Source organism: Dermochelys coriacea, chromosome 8 (genome assembly GCF_009764565.3).
Source record: "Dermochelys coriacea isolate rDerCor1 chromosome 8, rDerCor1.pri.v4, whole genome shotgun sequence".
Taxonomy (NCBI): Eukaryota; Metazoa; Chordata; order Testudines; family Dermochelyidae; genus Dermochelys; species Dermochelys coriacea.
In genome coordinates this window covers 15,584,286-15,602,846 of record NC_050075.1, presented here as the reverse complement: position 1 = coordinate 15,602,846, position 18,561 = coordinate 15,584,286, and the positions used below count along the sequence as shown (strand labels likewise).

The 18,561-nt window shown below is 35.7% G+C and overlaps 1 protein-coding gene across 2 annotated transcripts in view; it reads right to left on the bottom strand.

Moving 5' to 3' along the window:
• Window positions 1-2,058: 2,058 nt before the first annotated feature.
• Window positions 2,059-18,561, bottom strand: part of RAD50 (RAD50 double strand break repair protein) — a 40,218-nt gene continuing 23,715 nt past the window's right edge. For both annotated transcript variants that reach the window (XM_038414002.2, XM_043490435.1), the window contains exons 15-26: window positions 18,258-18,447; window positions 16,977-17,103; window positions 16,478-16,671; window positions 15,964-16,074; window positions 15,293-15,385; window positions 15,100-15,213; window positions 14,120-14,247; window positions 12,266-12,490; window positions 5,305-5,390; window positions 4,627-4,769; window positions 3,366-3,499; window positions 2,059-2,565 (exon numbers count right to left, since the gene is read on the bottom strand). In XM_038414002.2, the coding sequence (XP_038269930.1) occupies window positions 2,379-2,565; window positions 3,366-3,499; window positions 4,627-4,769; window positions 5,305-5,390; window positions 12,266-12,490; window positions 14,120-14,247; window positions 15,100-15,213; window positions 15,293-15,385; window positions 15,964-16,074; window positions 16,478-16,671; window positions 16,977-17,103; window positions 18,258-18,447 (1,732 nt within the window). In that variant the 3' untranslated portion in view covers window positions 2,059-2,378. The remainder of the gene's footprint in view (window positions 2,566-3,365; window positions 3,500-4,626; window positions 4,770-5,304; window positions 5,391-12,265; window positions 12,491-14,119; window positions 14,248-15,099; window positions 15,214-15,292; window positions 15,386-15,963; window positions 16,075-16,477; window positions 16,672-16,976; window positions 17,104-18,257; window positions 18,448-18,561) is intronic.

The following is an 18,561-nucleotide window of genomic DNA, read 5'->3' as shown; positions in this document are numbered from 1 at the left end:
TGTGATGATATGCATTTTCTATTAGACTGTGAACACCACTGAAGATCCTGGAGTTGGTGGATATACAAAAGTCCAAAGCCCTTCAGAGACATCTGGTAATTTTTCCCCACCTGTTTAGATTGAGGAAGAGAATGGATGAATTCTGACAGAGTCCCTTAGCTGGCTCCAGTATGCCTCACTGATGGGGAGGGAAATCCTGGTTGGAGTTATCAAACTTAAAAAATCATCCCCAAAAGCACATGGGACTTCTCTCATATTACTACTATTTCAATGTCCAGAGTCTCTGCAATGTCAGACAGGAGAATGCTTTGAAGTCACCAGCTCCTAGGGGAGGAGCTGTTGTCACTACCTCATCAGATGAGGCCTGTACAGTGATGCTTGTGGAGAATGGGATCTCCTCCTCTTCCTGGATGTGTGAAAGGGGCATCTGCTCCAGGGCACGTGCAATGATGGTCCCCAGTTAAGTCAGTTATAGCTAAGGTGGCATGGGGTACTGATTTGCTTAAGGCTGCTTGGCCCAGTGCCACTTATGCCCTGCCTGGGACAGAGATCTTATCAAGGGACTCGTGGCAGTGTCCTTGGGGTTGCTCTCTGAAGGGAGGGGAAAGGCATCCCTGCTCAATGCAAGGAAGGAGTAAGCTAGAAAGAGTGAGGACAAATAAATCACTTCAAATTACAGTGCCATAGAGTAATGTGGCATCTGCAACAATTCTGGAGCTGGTTGCCACTCTGGAGTGGGGGATGCTGGAGCCTCTGAGGGAAGTAACTGAGCCTGTAATTGGTTCAGTCATCAGCACTAGTATCAGTGCCAGGCCTCCTTCATCCTGTGCCATACTCTCCTTGCTAGAGGACTTGGGAGGCTGTCCTTGAAGGAGTTATTTTTTACATCTTCCCTATGGGATGATCCCATGTGCTGTTTGGAGCTACCTTTATGGTCTGTGCAGCTTTGTCTCTCGCACTGCCTTTCAGTATCAGCGGCATAGGTGCCAGGTCCATTACTGAGGTTATCTGCGTCAAGGTCGCTAGTGATGAGGACAGTGGTGCCGAGGTTGTCAGGGTTGACACTGATGGTGCAGGTTTTAACTATGTCCTCTTTGTTTCCTTACTTTCACTGCCTGATCTCAGGATATGGTGTCTGCTTGGGGGAGTACTGATTGATGCTTGCTCATAGACTCATAGACTTTAAAGGTCAGAAGGGACCATTATGATCATCTAGTCTGACCTCCTGCACAACACAGGCCACAGAATCTCACCCACCCACTCTTGTAACAAACCCTTGACCTATGTCTGAGCTACTGAAATCCTCAACTCGTGGTTTAAAGACTTCAAGGTGCAGAGAATCCTCCAGCAAGTGACCCATGCCCCACGCTGCAGAGGAAAGTGAAAAACCCCCAGGCCCTCTGCCAATCTGCTCTTTTCATTCCACCTTGGTTGACATTTACTTTGGGTCTGAAGTGGACAACTGCTCAAGCATGCCCACATTGGATCCTTGAGCACGTGTAACTTGAGTTGAATGTCCCTGATATGAAGGTTCTGGAGAAAAACAACCTGCACACCAAAACCTGTCCAGGATGTGGCTCTCTCCAGGCAGAAGAGTCACAGGTTGTATCAATGACTGAGGGGGGATGAGTCCATCACAGGATGGGCAGGATTTGAACTCTGATGGTTTAGTGTCAACCATCTGGCATACAGTATCTTGCCCTCCTGTTCAAGGGTTGGTGGATGGGTGGGCGTGCCCATCCGCCAATCCCTCTTTTTGGGGAGGAATGGGGGACATCCAATAAAAGAAAACATGGAAGAAGGGTGAAGATAAATTTTCTTCAGCAATTTAACTGAAAAAAGACAAATCTGAAGCTCTGAAAAGTAGAAAATTGGAGACTTGCTGGGTTCCATCTTGCTACCATAGGCATCAGAAGGAATTGAGGGTTGGTGGGACACTCTGCCCTTTATGCGGCACAGGGCATGTACACAGCCCTAACAGACACTGCTATTCAAAGGAATCTGACCTTGCATGTATGAGACATGTTCACCTACAGAGGAATCCATGCTGACACATACTTGAAGAACATGCCTTTATTTATATTTTTAAAGCACCAGGTACATTTATAGTGCTATCTAAGCATTTTGTAATAATTCAAAATCCTCCATATTTTTGTATTTTTTATGTTTAAAACAAGCACAGAAATGTGTATATTTTAGATTTTTTTTTTAAAGATGCAGAGTTTAACAGTTCAATAGTTTGACACTACTTAACTAGAATTTAAACATTAAGCTATATTTTTTTCAGTGTCAGAAATATAGTTCCTTTCTTCATATCCAGTAACTTAACTTTTGCTCCGTTACTGAGTCATCCTACAATATAAAATTACTTCAAAGTTCTAATGAACATAGGAACCTAAGGAACTGATACTGCACTTCACAATCTCAGAACACTGGTCAATGTTCTTTTTTATCCTGTAGAATTTCTCCACATATTCAGAACGGCCCAAAAGCTCCACAAAATCTTCATCATGTGTTATGACAAGAAGCTGAAAGTTGCGCTGTTGTGAGCGGCTTTTTATTATCCTATGAAAGAGTTGAAGTTTAGGACACTTTTAAGGAAGTTGCATGCTAACTTTACATAACTTGCAAATACATAAAATAAAAAACTCTAAAACAACATTAATGCAATATTCTAATCAATACTGTATTCAATAAAAAAGGTATCATCCTAATTATTATCTCTTCATTTTTAATTTAATTTTTCATATATAAGAAAATGTGATAAACTATTTGGGCAAAAACAGGAATCTATTGGAAACAAATGCAGGCTCTCCTCCTGTCATCTAATGAATCTGTCCATTAGTAAAATGTTTCACAGTTCATACTCTTAGGCTCTGAGTATCAAGGATGTAGTGAACTCTTAGCAAAGATAAAAGAATAAAGAGCTGTGACCCATATTAACTGCATGACTAAAAAGGTCTTTAATGTGGATGCACCAAGACAAGGAGCACAAACTGTAAAACAATTTAACAGCTAACGTTCATGTTACTTCTTGGCTATGTGTAAAATGAAAGAAAACTGATACAATTCTTCTCTTCTCTTCCAAACAAAGAAGCAGGAATCTAAAGCTTTTCCTGCCCAAAATATGGTAAGAGGTGTACAGAATTAGCAAGCCATTGGGCAAGATTTAAAAAAAAAAAATTCTAACCGGTGGCAAAACTACTGCAAATGCTGGACCTGATTCTGTTCTCACTTAAAACTCTATAGGTCAATGAAGACACAGTAGTGTAAAACCAAATCTATTTATAACAAAGAATCCACCTTGCTCAAACTCAGAAGATATCCATCCCAAAAGACTCCCAATGAAAGCTGAAGTCACTTACTCCACCAGAGCATGTGCAAGAGACTCAATGTTCTCTCGATCAAGATTGGTAGTAGGCTCATCCAATGCAAGAATGCCACAGTTGAGACAGAATGTTTCTGCCAGAGCAAGACGAATAATGAGGGAAGCAAGCACCTGAAAGAAAATAAAAACTCACTCTTCAGAATGTTATTAGAAAGCACTGATGTACATAACTGTTCAATTTATAACACCAAGAAAAAGCAGCAGCAGGCCTTAGAGTTAAAAGACAACATGCCAGATGTTTGTAAATGTCCATTAACAGATTCAGCAGTTAACAGACAGAACAAAATGAAAAAATTCTAATCTAAATTAAACAATTAATTCAAAAAAGCTATGCTAAAAGAATGTTGTGAAGGTTGGAAAGTGGAGTACTTAAAACTTAGGAAATAACAGAATTAAGTATGCCTCAGGAAACTTAATTCCGCATGTATGTAAGAATGCCTTAAGATACAGTCTTTAATTAGGTAATCACATTTATTTTGATCCATTCTCACACCTTTTGACCTGGATGGTTGAGATCTGTGTGTATATCTTAGTGGACCTGATTCCATTTTGAGCAACTGAACCACTGATTATTTTTCTAAAGTTGAGACACTTGAATTGCCACTACTCAGGCTGATACTATGTTACTAAACCTGATTGATTAGGTTCTCATGTGACCTTATGACCAAGTAAAAATTATAAACACATTATGGGAATTGTAGCAGGGGTATACTCTACTAAAGGATGCTTTCCAGTGATCATAGATGTAGGCATATTTCCTGATGAACTAGTTCTCAGAAAATGCCTAAGAAGAAAAAGAAATGAACATGTTCACCTCATTTACAAAGGGCTCTCATGGAACATCCTAGGCTACTACAACAGTATTTTTTGTTTTATATTTACACTGCTATCTGGCAAAAGTCTTAGATTTTCCTCAAAATGTAACATGTGGAATTTTTTTTTTTTTTTTTTTTTTTAAAAAGGGACAGAATTGCTTTCAGCAAGAGATTAATTTGAGGGCATTCCCCACACTAGCTTGATAACTGTATGCATCTTTTCATAGAATATCCTTTCAATGCATGAGTGCCATGGAGCAGCTAGACATATTTTGAATCACTCATTTTAATTTTGGGCCATTTTTTCCCCTTTCCTTATCTTCACTTCTAAAGATCAGAATATGCCTATTCTCCCAAACATCCAAACCTCCCACAGACTTCTTGTCCCTCGAATGTGCATTTAAATAAAATGCCGTAACATACCTTTTGCCCAGCACTGCATCTCCCTCGCATGTCCAAAGCAGTATCTCCTTTTATCATGACTACTCTATAATTGTAGCTCCTCCTTTTATCAGATGCTGAAACATTTTCATCTGCATCAGAACGAATTTCTATATATTCAATATCTAATATGGGAAGAAAATGCAATTTCATTATAAAAACATGTTTTAAAACAATGAATTGAGACAGTGAGGTGGTAAAATGTGCAATAGTTAAACATAGTTGGGAAACGAGAGAGAGTGTTACTGTAGGCAATATAATTATACAAAGAATATTCAGAACACTTGTGGCATCAGAGGAATCTTTGACATTAGCAGGTTAATTTATACAAACAGGCAAAACTAAAGAAGCGTGCTTAACCGGCACAAGTTTTTTCTGTGGAAGGATGCCTGAACTTTGGAAAATATGTGAAGAGAATGAATTACTTCTGATTAAATCAAACCATGGTTAACTACATAATTCTTTATTACTACTACAATCTGCTCACAGTCTAAAGGGGGACAGATGCAGATTCTGAAGAATGGCACCTTCTCTATTTTGATATCTTAGCTTTTTATATTTTGAGTACACAGTTTTTATTATAGAACATTCTATACCTACTAGACAGCACCTGAAGACTGATATTGATAAACTGAAACTACAAAAAAATAATGTATGTACCTTGCCCTCTGTAGGTGCTTCGCCAAAGATCACGAATGATTTTGTTGATTTCTTCCATTTTCATGCTGTGAAATGTCATTATTGCTCTAAGAAAGGGGGAAAAAACAGTCCATTTGCTTTGGGTGTAAGTGTGCACTGCGGCTGACTGCAAGCTCCTTGGAGCAAGAACCACTTTTCCTTCTCTGTCTTCTAAGCAAATAGTTGGTACTCAAATGCTCTTTAAAATAGTAATTTATAGTCGTGAGTGTAGCAGAAATATCTATACAATAAATACATTACAAACAAGTAAATATTCCCTCTCTTATGCAACCTCTTATTTTTTAATGTTAATATATTTTCATCTCTAGATGTTGGAGCAATGGAAGCAAAATTCTTTGTCTGCTCTTCTTAGGGCTTGTCTACATGGCAATTTACTGCACAGCAATCCAGGACGTGAATCTACAGCGCACCAGCTTTTCACGCAGCAGTACACTAAGCCACCACATTCCGGGACTTTTACTGCGCTGTGGCTGTATTCACATGAGATGGTACCACATGGCAAACTAGTAATACTGTAGCTTGACATCCTCACTTGAAGTGCAGTAACTTCCCATACAGGCAAACTCTTAGATGTGAATTCATTCACTGAAGAACAGGACTACTAACTTGTACTATAATCATAATTCAGATATAAAATCTGCATTTCAAATCTTTACCAAAAAAATTAAAGGTTCCCCGAACCTGCAGTGAATACAAAGCAACTGTGATTAAGTTACATTAGGGTTAGTAAGTTATGGCTAGCATTAAAGTGGCAAAAATAAATTCAAAGTTAAGGGTGCACCACATTTTTTAAAAAATCTCAGTTAACTTTCACAAAAATGACACCTGTTTAAGATTCTGACAGTTATGAGCTATATAGACTTAGGCCCCTGATCCTGGAAACTCTTATGCCGGTGACTATCTTTACATATATAAGTACCCTCATTGAGTTCAATATATGAAATTACTCAAGTGCACACATATTTTCAGAATTGGTCTTTTTTGGTCACAGAAAAATGAGATCAAAACTAGCATAAACAGAGATCTGAAAGAAACTTTCTATTCTAAATTTCAAGTTGCATTACCTTTTGGTTACAGTGCTTGATATCTGTCATTCTGGCAGACATCCATGTCTGCAGCTCAGATTCTTAGAGGGGTAATTTTTTTAAAAGGATGGTGTTAATTACAATTTTATTAAACAGACAAACTCTTTTGTTCTTTTAGTATGTTGCCAACATTTAATTTTTATTTACTTTTTTTTATTAAAAGAACAGAATGTTGACAGTACAAAAAAAATAGCACCGCCTTTCACCTTTATGACTGATTCTACATAATGGTTCAGATTTTCAAAGAAGTGCAGGGAATTTAGCTATTCATTTAAAATGAACAGAGATGTGTGGCTAAGTATCCTAGACTTTGAAAATCTCAATCAATATTTCTAAATATTGAAGCACACAGGTAATTCTTATGCACTGATTTGCAAACCATGCAATACTTAGGGACAACAGGAAGGCAAAGGGATACCATCAAGGATGTGGTCTTAGAAAATCCCAGAAAGACTTCTCAGCCATGTCTTGCTTCGCAGGCACACATATATATGCATGTGACAGAGTGTGCATATACATGTCGTTATGCCTCCTTCCCCATTCTACCTATTTATTCCAGGTACTGAAATTTACTAAAGTCCTACTTTTGAAGTACTCAGATATTTATTGTATACAGCTTGCCTGTATACAAAAATAAAGCAGACTAGCAGAGTGGGGAATGACACCAGGTGCAAACAGAATCGTATTTTAAGTCACATTTAGGGATTTGTCAGTCTTGCAAGTGAACCTTGTAATAATTTTGTCTTCCTTCACTAAAAATGTCCATCTTTATCAAATTTAAAAGCACAAATATGCCTTCATTTTTAAAAACACAAATAAAATAAAATCCTTTTAGAAGTGAACAAGATGGGGCAAGAGACTAATGGACATCATATAACATACCACAATCAAAGAACATCTGAAGCTTGGGCTACATTATACACTGTAGAGTTTAAAATTATGGATCAGCCATTAGGCAAACTTGTAGGCACCAACTACAGTGGAATGAGCAAACAACCCTATACCAACACACATGATGGTTCACCATCCCTGCCTCTTAGCCCAGCCGAAGTGTATATTAAAAACTATAAAAAGATGCAAATTAAAATAAAAATGAAAACATGGTTGCAATAGAAGAAAAAATTTTTAACTCCGTCATCTCCTTTCATTTTGACAAATTCTCATTCTTTTGGACAAGACTGGAAAAATCACTGATGTCAGAGGGCCTAGAAAAATATTTAAAACTGGACAGATATTTGATTGTTTTGGTTTCTATCTCATAAGGATGGAGAAGCAAAGCTTGGCAGAACATTTTTTTTTTTTTTTTTTTAAAAACAGAGAGGTTCAATTTAGATACATGTTTCATACGTTCATAAATTTTAAGGCCATGTTGGACCATTATGATAATCTAGTCTGATGTTATTAGTGAGGCTATGAAATGCCCAGATATTTAAATAGCAGGGAATGGAAGAGGTGAGATCTGAACTCCTGATCTTTTGGCTCCCAGAGCATTGAACCTTCCCCTAAACTAAACAGTATTTTTAATGTACAGTCCCTTATGAAGTCTAATAATTTTCCTCACAGAGAAAAGTTATAGTGCAATACTTCCCTGTGGCAACTCTTTTGACCAAACAACAATCTTTTCTGTCAAGGATTTCTTAATTCACACTATTATTTATTTTTTCTTATCTTTGTCTTGTTGTGTATTTTAAAACCTGAAGTAATTTAAGAGATTTTGCAAGTATCTATCTATCTTGGTGTTTTATACTGTTGCCCATCAGCATAGTATCTGAGTACCTACAAAGTAAAACCAATGGCAAAAGTGAAGTCAATAGTAGATTTAATGTAATATCTCTGTTATGTTTCCCTTTTCAAGGCAAAACCTCTGCTTGGGGTAGGTGGATGGATTTTTTCCTTTGGTTTTTTAGATATTAGTAGTTTCCTTTTTATTATTATTGTTGGTAGGAGTTTATTTAGTGGAAGGGAACGTCAGATTTAGTGAGCATCATTCTTATGGTGGGAAGGCTTTTTGTATTAATAGTCAAAAAGGATAAAAAATAAACTTGGGTCTTTGGTTGACATGTATATAGAAATGTGTACTCTTTTTCTCCCTTTTGCTAGGGAAAGCAACATTTTTGCCCCTTTACTATTTTGAAGGGGTTAGGCTTGAAAAGTCAACTCAGGCACTCACTCTGCAGTCAAGAAGTCAAGTCAATAACATGCTGGGCTTTGAAGGTAGCAGGTATTGACGGGAGATAGAGTAGTATCTTCTTGATTACAGAGTGCAGAGGATTCCTCCCTCCCTTCTGTCTCTACCAAGAATACTGTTTCAATCATTTGGAAATGCTTAATTCTACTAATAAATTCCACCCACCTTGTCCTATAGTAGTAAAACTGACATAAGGACTTTATTAATCCTATATTTCATTTGAATCCCGCAGCTAATAATACCAAATGTATGTTTTTTATGTTGAATCATTTCTTTTTTTGACATTGAACCAAAGACCTGTAAGAAATAAGCACTGAAGGAAAGATGCATTTTTGAGTTGACCTTTAAACAGAAAGCAGTGCTCAACCTGGTGCTTTGCCATAATATCAGATAAGAACATGGAAATAGAAGTAGTTTGCTGGCTCACATCATTTACATGAATGTTTCTTTTTTCCTTTTTTAAACTGGGGCAATAAAAAGTACTATTTAAAAAAAAATTTTTCCCACCTGCCCATCAACAGAAACATTCTCTACCTCTTGTTGGGATATACAAAATTCCCAATGCCATTAGTAGGAACTGCTAAGCATGAATGAAGGAAAAAAAACTTCAAAACATTCTCAAGGACTTAGAAATTTGTTACTCATCAATATTTATTACCAATCTTCAAATTTCAAAACAATAAAACTTATAAAATCTTACAGCGAAACTTTGGCAACACAAAAGTGCACACAAAACCTTCCCAGCCTACAAGTAGAGATTTCAAACTCTGACCATTAGAGGCAACATTTCTTCTCACTGATTATTGTAGATTACCAATAAGTGATGCTTATCTGTTTTTTCTTGAAATTACATGACTGGATTTCCTGTATTGCCTTAAACAGACACACAATAGAATCTATACTATGCAAGTGAATTCTGAACTCTAAAAGGGAAAACTGCAGGGGAATTCCTGGAGAGTACATCCATTTAGGTTGCAGTGTGCAAGGTTGCACACTAAATTTCAACATTCACTATTTAATGAATTTTGGAGAGGCTTACAGTAGAATATTAACAAATCTTTAACTGAAATTAATTTTTTTAGTAATAAAATTACTTCTATTACACTAATTTCGAATTCTGAAAAAAATCTACATGTAAAGAAAGTATACTTTCACTGAAAATCAACCTTTGAACACTGCAGAAAAAACACAATGAGGTAATATGTACTGAATACAACTGAATTAAAATTTAAATTTTAATTCTTGTTCATCACAATATATAACCATTTCTGGTTAAGTCATTATCAACGGAGGACTAACCTTTATACGTCTGCAGTGCATCAATAAAAGACTATTCTGATTGTGATAATTTACTACAATATGTTAAGCAGCATAACATTAGCAGCAAACTGTGCTCTGTGTCTCTAAATCTTTGTAAAATACAAAAAGACACAAAGAATATTTGTTATAGTTTAAATTCCATTGTAAAATAAACATGTAGAATACCTTTACTGATGAAAAATTGTAAGCCCAATAGAAAGGAAAACTAGTTTATTGCTTTTAAAAAAAAAATTATGGAGGAAAAACAGTCCCCAACAGCTTGCTTTATCTTTACATTCATTTAACATAGGCCCTGGGCATGAAGCCATCAGCCCGTAGGAAACTCAAACTGTACAGAATGCTTCATCACATCTCTTCAGGAGTATGGGCTACCACAAGCATATGTAACCTGTTCTCCACTCTCTATGCTGGTTTCCCATAGAATATCAATACAAAGTTCTCAGTCCTTATCTGCAAGTTGCTCAATAGCCTAGGCCAGCTGAGCATATCAAAAAGATCAACTAAAGCTTTGGAATGAAGATTGTGATCAACAGTTCTGCTTCTTGGGGACAAGAAAGATCTTCTGTGCAAGAGAAAAGTCTTTCTTGAGGAGGTCAATCTGAGACTAGAATGAGCTCCCACATGAAGTAAGGACCATCACAAACCTCACCACACTCTACTCTAAGGAGCACTTGTTCAATCTTTTCTTCTCTAACAGAAAACACAGCACGTACATTAAAAAACCTCAAACCCCTCCAAGTCAAAACACTACACTGCACACACAATTCTCCACTTGGTATCAGAGAGTTACAGAGAGCAAAGCACTTGTGACAAATGCTAATCATATTGCTTAGTGCGTGACTAGAAGGTACTAAGATACTATGGTAATGAAGGTAGTACAAGAACTTATATAGAAAAGATGAGGAAAAAATGGATGTGATAACCATATTCCACCGTGCTCATAACTGTTACTTTTGACTTTTTGTCTTTTGGGGCTAACGAGAGAAAAACTGCAGAAAAAATCCCTGATTATCCATAACACAGTTATACCTTGTGCATCTTTACTGAGTCGAGAGTTTACTCCCTCCCCATTCCCCCCGTAAAAAAACAGTGTGAGGCGTGCCAATGATCAGAGGGAGTGATAAGAAAATGAAAACTCTGTGTGACTCTCTTTATATAGTTTCCTAAAAAATTCCATTATGTGGGAAAGGATCTATAGGAGAACAGGACAATCTGCATGGAGACCCTGTATTTCCATACCACCTTTGGATCTTCCTCTGGTTCCCAGACAACTCTGCTGCTAGGGAACAGTGCTGCCTGGGTTTCCTCTGCCTGTAGCTGCCCTGGGGAGCCCCATGAAAGGGGGTTTCATAGCACGGAGAGAGTTCTACACAAAAGGCCAACAGAATGATCCTGTATTATCGTTTAGGTTCAGCAAAACTGTCCAGTGAATGAATATAATGATATGAATCTTCTCCCATACCTCCTAACATTTACATCCAGACCCAAAGAGTTTCTCCAAAGAACTGGGAATGAAATGGGTCTAAGAGGGTTAGGAAGACAACTTTGTTATGACTTAACTGGTTCAGCTGGATTGCATACATGAAAATGGAGTGGATGACATGATGACAGATATACCTTAATTTCTGGAGACATTTTAATGGTTCCAATCTTGTGCAATGTGCTGAATTATTTTCTTCATTAATAAAATTTCTTTTAAGAAAATGTAGCTATCTTCATCCTATCTTCTAGCTATAAAGAAGTTCCGGTTGCAAGTTTTCAAGATAAATATTATAGAACCATTTAAAAAGAAATCTCACATTTCTATAGGAACTTTAAACTTAAATAACTGATTTTATATCAGGGAAAGAATCATGGTATTTTTCAAGAATGTCAAGAATTTTTAAGAATTGATTTACTCACTATTTTGAATTTATCCTAGAAAGCTTGAAATTGAAAGCTGTTTCCATACCAAAACTCTTCCCTTTCCTGTTGTGTTCACCAATGGTTTGTTATTCTCTGTTGTTCCTAAGTGTGCTATATGAATAATTTATTTTTATTAAATTGAAGAATTTGCTTTGATCAAAACCTAATTTTGACCCAATCAACCTTGGGCTTGACAACGTCTTTTTAAAATTACATCTAGGGAGAAAAGATTATTGATCAGACTTTTTTTCCCCCAATAGCTACAATGATAAGTCAGCTTTAGTGGCATAGTTTTCACTGCAAAAGATAATATTGCATTTCAAAAATTATTTTAGTTTTAGGCTCATGAGAGAGGTGTGTGATATTTCTAAGTGTAAAACAGTCTCTAAACGTTTAGGGAGTGCCATCATATTAAAATACTCACTTATCAAGTGCCTTGTAGTACATGTCTAGGTCCCTGTTTACCAGCTCTGTTGTTCTCATAACAATCATCATTTCTCTGTACTTTTCCTCAGCATCTTTGAACTGAGATTCTCGAAGCTCTTTCTTAAACCGAATGATCTCTTCCTCAAATCCATGCTGCCGACCTAATGCCAAACTGTGATTTCTTTTCAAATCCTCTATTTTCTCCTCCAGACGTTGTCGTTCACTGTCAAGTAAGAGAGGAATCAAGGTATATTATGTGTTCTGCATTTAAGGCTTCATATACAAAGAAGTCTTTAAAAAACAGCCCTACTTCCCTATTTATGCCAGAAAGTAACACTTTGTATACAAACTTAAGTATTAGAAATTAATCCACCAGGCCTAAAGTATGTTTATTGGTCTGAAAGTTGGAGGTGTACTATGGAAGTACATTTAATATTGGCAAAAAGTGAGAAAACATTTTTGATAAAATTTGTTTACAGAATAAATTTAAAGCCACTATCTAGTTAGAGAAAATAAATTACCAATGTTGGAGGCTGGAATGCTAGAAATATATAAAATAACTAGTCTGACATTAGGGACCTAATTATTCATGCTGCTGCTCAGCAACAAGATTATTATTTTGATAATTTATTAGGTGCCAATACTGTATTTGGCTCTGTACAAACAAATATAAAAAATAGCTACTGCCCCAAAGAATTTACAATCCCAAGGGATTAATACCAAAATTGCTGAAATCAATGGAAGATCTGCCATTGGCTTTAATGCAAGCAGGACTGAGCATGAAAAAAAGACATGAAGACAAGATATACTTGTCTGGAGAAGTGAATTAATTCCCCACCCATTGATTGGAATTATAATGGAAAAATCATCGAAACTTTCAATGTGCAGCAACAAGAAAGAGGGCAAAGATACTCTCCCCAGCTAAATTTTTTAAAATTAGACAATCATACATGACATTTTAAATTTCATATTACAAAACTATCAGAAAAGATACACTGCTCATAAAATATTAAGCTGTATTAGAAGTGTTATATAAAAATGGTAAAAAGAAAAGGAGTACTTGTGGCACCTTAGAGACTAACAAATTTATTAGAGCATAAGCTTTCGTGAGCTACAGCTCACTTCATCGGATGCATTTGGTGGAAAAAATGCATCCGATGAAGTGAGCTGTAGCTCACGAAACCTTATGCTCTAATAAATTTGTTAGTCTCTAAGGTGCCACAAGTACTCCTTTTCTTTTTGCGAATACAGACTAACACGGCTGCTACTCTGAAACCTATAAAAATGGTAGTATTGTTATTTTATAATTGTATCTGAAATGCTACTTGCAGGATTGGTTGCCACAGTAGTCACAAAGTATATATGATTACATTGGGGTTAGATCCTGCAAGCACACGTGAGTGACTACTCGCATGAGGAGTCCCACCAACATCAAATGGACTTATGCACGCGTGTAACTTCACTCATGTAAGAAGTGTTCATGGGATTGGACCTTCGGAGATTTTGTAAAGCAGCAGTCCTCAAAACTATGGTTTCTGGAATATTTGCTGATCAAAACAACAAAAATTTGCTGGCCTTCCTCTTAATTCCCACTACTAAATGACAGACAAAAAGAAAGGAAAATATTTAATGTACTTTTAATTAGCACCACTTTTTAATTTAAGCAATTAGCTTATGCTATAGTTGACACAGGGATTTTACTCAAGCATGAACTTGGAGGGGAAGTGGTCTGTGTGAGTGGAGGAAAGGTGGTCCATGAAACAATTCTCTGTTAAGATGCGGTCAACTTCTTGAAAATGCCTGCTTAACATTTAAGATGTTATTTTTTTAAAAAAAGATAAGATACCCCTACTTTTTCAGCTGTGGAACTTTCATTTCCCCCATCTCCTTCAAATGTTGTTTTCGTTCTTCTTCAACTTCTTTTAGCTCTTCATTTCTTTTTCTTAATGTAAGGTTATCCTCTAGCCATCTTTCCTGGATCTAAAGTCAAATAAAGTCAAGCGGTTTAACAGATTAATAAATTTTTCGAATTCCATATTTTTACAAAAATACATAACTTTCCACATCTAAATGAAAGCCTTTGATTATTTTAATCAATGGCTCTGGACAGATAAGTCACTGGAGATGAAATTTTCCATGAACCATGTATGCCTCAAAATGCCTTTAGGCATTACAATGATTATTATTAATAATAAAATATCAGACATACTAGTGGGATTTTTGCTTGCAAATAAAGAAAGTTTAGGTGTCACAATACTACTTTATTCTGATTAAACACATAGTATAGTGGAAAAAATGGGATAAATCCAATCTAATGCTTGAGAATATACGTAGTATTTGTTAAATACACCACCAAAGAATTTCAAGTATTGAAAAAGCACAAGTATAAGCTAACAAACATGTTCAAGTGACTAGTTGCTTCTGATGCCTTGATTTCTGGGTATCCTTAAAGGGCCCTCCTACTCAGAAGGCTCTACACACAAAATTACTAGTCACTTCTGAAAATGTAGGCTGTTAATTACACTATATGCTTATCTCTTTTGGACTACCATGTAAACTAAACATTATAGACCCAGCTTTTCAAGAATGCATCTACTTTAGAATGTGTAAATCTTGCACTTTTTTGGGCTGATACATGGTAATTATTCTCACTAAGGTCCTGATCAGGCAAATTGATCTATGTGGGAAGACCCTTGTGCCAGCGTGGGTCACTCCTGAGTCACCGCAGTTCTGCCTGGGTGCTAGGGACCACCTGTCTGGACCCACCTACAGGATCAAGGCCTAACCATTGAGTATATGCTCTCTCATAAACCAAGACGAGTAGGAACCTACCTTCTGAGTATCAATGTCTTGTCTAATTGTTCCCATTTCTTTACTTATTTTTTCTTTCTGTTTCTCACAGTCAGCTAGTTGAGTTTTTACTTCATCAAGTTCAGACTCTTTTTGCTATACAAAAAGGAAATTTTGTTAGTTTAACAAAAAATAAAGTTTAAGAGTATTTTTATTCTCTTTTTTATAAAACTACCTTTTTATAGTCTTCTTTTCCTCCCTGAATATATTTCTCAATTTCTTTCACATAGTCATGGATATTTTTAACTTTCTCTTTGATCTCATTTATCTGTGGAGAAAAGTATCTAATGAAATATAGATTTATGTCTAAGAAATATATATACTTCACAGAACTGCATAAACTTTAAGTACAGAACATTTTCAAAGTGCATATCATTATCATAGCTAAAGTTTACTTTGCTGTGAAACCATTTAGTTTTTAAAAGCCAGGTATAATCCAGTTTATCTCACATTACCATATTTTTCAAAACACATTAAAATATTATATTTTTAGCAGATAGATGCATAATTATTTTTACTGACTGTTGTTACAGTGTTTTTTCCCCTAACAAGGCTATTTATTATATTACTACATTTTATTGATTTTTAATTAATTGTTGTCAGAATTGTAAAGTAGCCAGGTGCTTTGGCAATGAGTACCAATATAAATTCTAAACAATCTCACACATCTAATAGGTTGCTTCACATTAATCTTCTATGTAAATCCACCACAATTCTCAACAAGGCAAACTTCCTGATGACAAAGGCCTTGCACCTTCGTCTAAAAGAGTGTGTCATTTTAATTGACTGAATTTCTACTATCCCAACAAGCAAAATATATTTTACTAACGTGATCAGTAGTCTAACCTTCTCTTGTGTTATTTTGTTACTTGTGTTCTTTTTGTTGATTAGATCTACTCTCTCCTGCTGAAGTTTTTCTAAAGTTGCTTCCAAAGGAAATAGCTGATCCTTCGCCTCCTGGGGGAAAAAAAAGCCAAGATGCCTAATTTCCATTAGAAATCCATCCTTATCTTCTCAATGCCTTAGAGATTGTTTCTTGTTATTGTTTGTAAAATTGTGAAAAAAACAAACATGCATGAATGAGAACACACCTGGTTTTTCTGTGACCTGGAATGTTTTTTAAGGAAGTATGTTTATTTTTTCAGTTAATGAAATTGTGAATATGCCGATAAAGCAAGTGCTATAGGTCCCCAAATTTATATGGTGGCAAAATAAAGACGAGAAATAAAAAAAATAAATCTTAATTTCCATGATAACTGATGTTAAAGTAGGACAAAGTTAATCCTAGTGTACCCAAGTTAAATTCAATATTTAACAGTATTTCCACAAAAGTAAATAAATTACTATTGGATATTCTTACTTTGATCTCTCTGTATAAAGACTGAACGCCAGTGGACAATTCTACAGTCTGATCCTCCAGTTGTTGTTGATGCTGCATATTACTGGAAATTTGTAGCTTCTCTGCTTTAAGTTCATTCACTGTACTCTTTAGCTGCTGGATCTGAGTCTGCTGGTCCTGTTTAAGTTTTTGATTTAACTCAATTTTACCAGTAACTGCAGAAAAATAAATAAATAAATAAAACACATTTAATCAACCTTACATTACCAAAACACCTTTTATTCCGCACTAACTGAAATCTTACTCTTTGTATCAGATGACAGATCATTCCCATGAAAAATGAGAAGCAGTATGCCTGACATAAGATTTCATTAAAAGATCTTAAATAATTAACTATTGCTTTAAAACATTAAAAATATAAATAAGCATATACTTTAAAATAGAAAGTTTTAAAAAGTTACTTTCAATATTCAAAATGCATAGTGGCTGGGAAACTACCAGTTTACTTCTATGATTTTACCTGTATCCCACAGGTGTTTTTTTTCTTGTTTTTCCTGGCTTACTTGTATAACAGTTCGACCTAAGTCTACCCCGTGCAGCTTATTGGCCTGCTGGGCAATTTTTCGTTCAACATCCCTTAAATCAGTCTGAAAACAACAGGAAAAAAAGTTTAAGATTTTTGTACTGTTGACTGCTGTATTCAGAGCAGCTTACACTAAAAAGTGTATTTTAATCTAAAATGTACTATTTTTAATACAAATGTACAAATGGATGAGGTTATTAGAAACTGAGTTTATACTACAGACAAAATTTGCAAAGGGATCTTAATGCAGATTCCAAAATTGCATAATTTATTTTGAACACCTAAATATTCTCAGATTCAGAACTTCAGATGTGCACGGGAAAACAGCATTCACACAAGGGTTTCTATCTGAAAAATTCAGGTGTGTAAAATAGATGATATAATTTTGTAGTCCATTTTATTAAATTAGGCACAATTGTAAAAGCTTACACTTAAGATCTGTTGAAACAAAGAAAGCAAAAATGTAGACAGAGTAATAAATATATAATGATACATTCAGAACTAAGGGAATTTTAAATCAGTATGATCAACATGACTTACTTCAAATCATACAGGGTGCAGAAGTATATACTTTATTTCCTGCCCATTTGACACATTTAAACACTGTGCCATGGTTTCACACAGCTGAAACTATGTCAGCTATTGTATTTTTTTTTAAAATCAGTCAGAATTAGGAACATTCTTGAATTTATCTTCTCTTATTCAGTGCTGCATGAATATTTTCACTTAATTATGAGGCAAATGCTGCCCCACGTGTATGTGGATGGCGCTATAGCAAATGGGCAATATTTGGAGAGGCACATAGTATGAAACCCAGATGCAGGAAGAGTTAGAATAGAGTGGCAGAAGGTTAGGGCTGTAAAGGACAGTTCAGTTACTAATTAGGAGTAGCTTCCAAAGTGATTGTGTTCCCACTTGGGGAACACAGGAAAAAGATCTTTCCCCTACTTCCACCATGGAGTTCTTCAAACCCAGTGATGCTTGTGAATTGTTTGTAAAGCACTTTAGGATCCTCTGAAATTAAGGGCACTATACAAGTATATAATATTATTACCCAAAACTACTTATGATAAGTTTGGTATTATTTTTTTAAAATCCTTTTTTTCCCCTCTATTGGCTTTAAGATTCTTCAACATTTCGAGACACCGTGATGGACAGCATACCAAGGTAGCACTAAGGGAGTATTATTTTATTCATTAATAAATCTAGTAAACTTACCTGATACCTTTCCATAAGTGTTATATCTTGTAAACATGCTTTGGCACTTTCCTCCTCGGGCATAACTGTACCTAAGAGAGTTTCCTGTTCTTCTACATCATTCTTTAGGCGTTGAATATCTCTGTTTACATTCTGTAGCTTGTTTCTTAAGTCTGGTATGTCCTTTTCTTTAAGTTCAGCTATGGTCTGCCTTAATATAAAATATAAATCCATAACAACAATTGCCCATTTAAAAATAGTAGTTTAAGTTCAATATAATGGGTAATTTGTGCTATGATTTAGAACTGGAGCAGATGGAACTGTT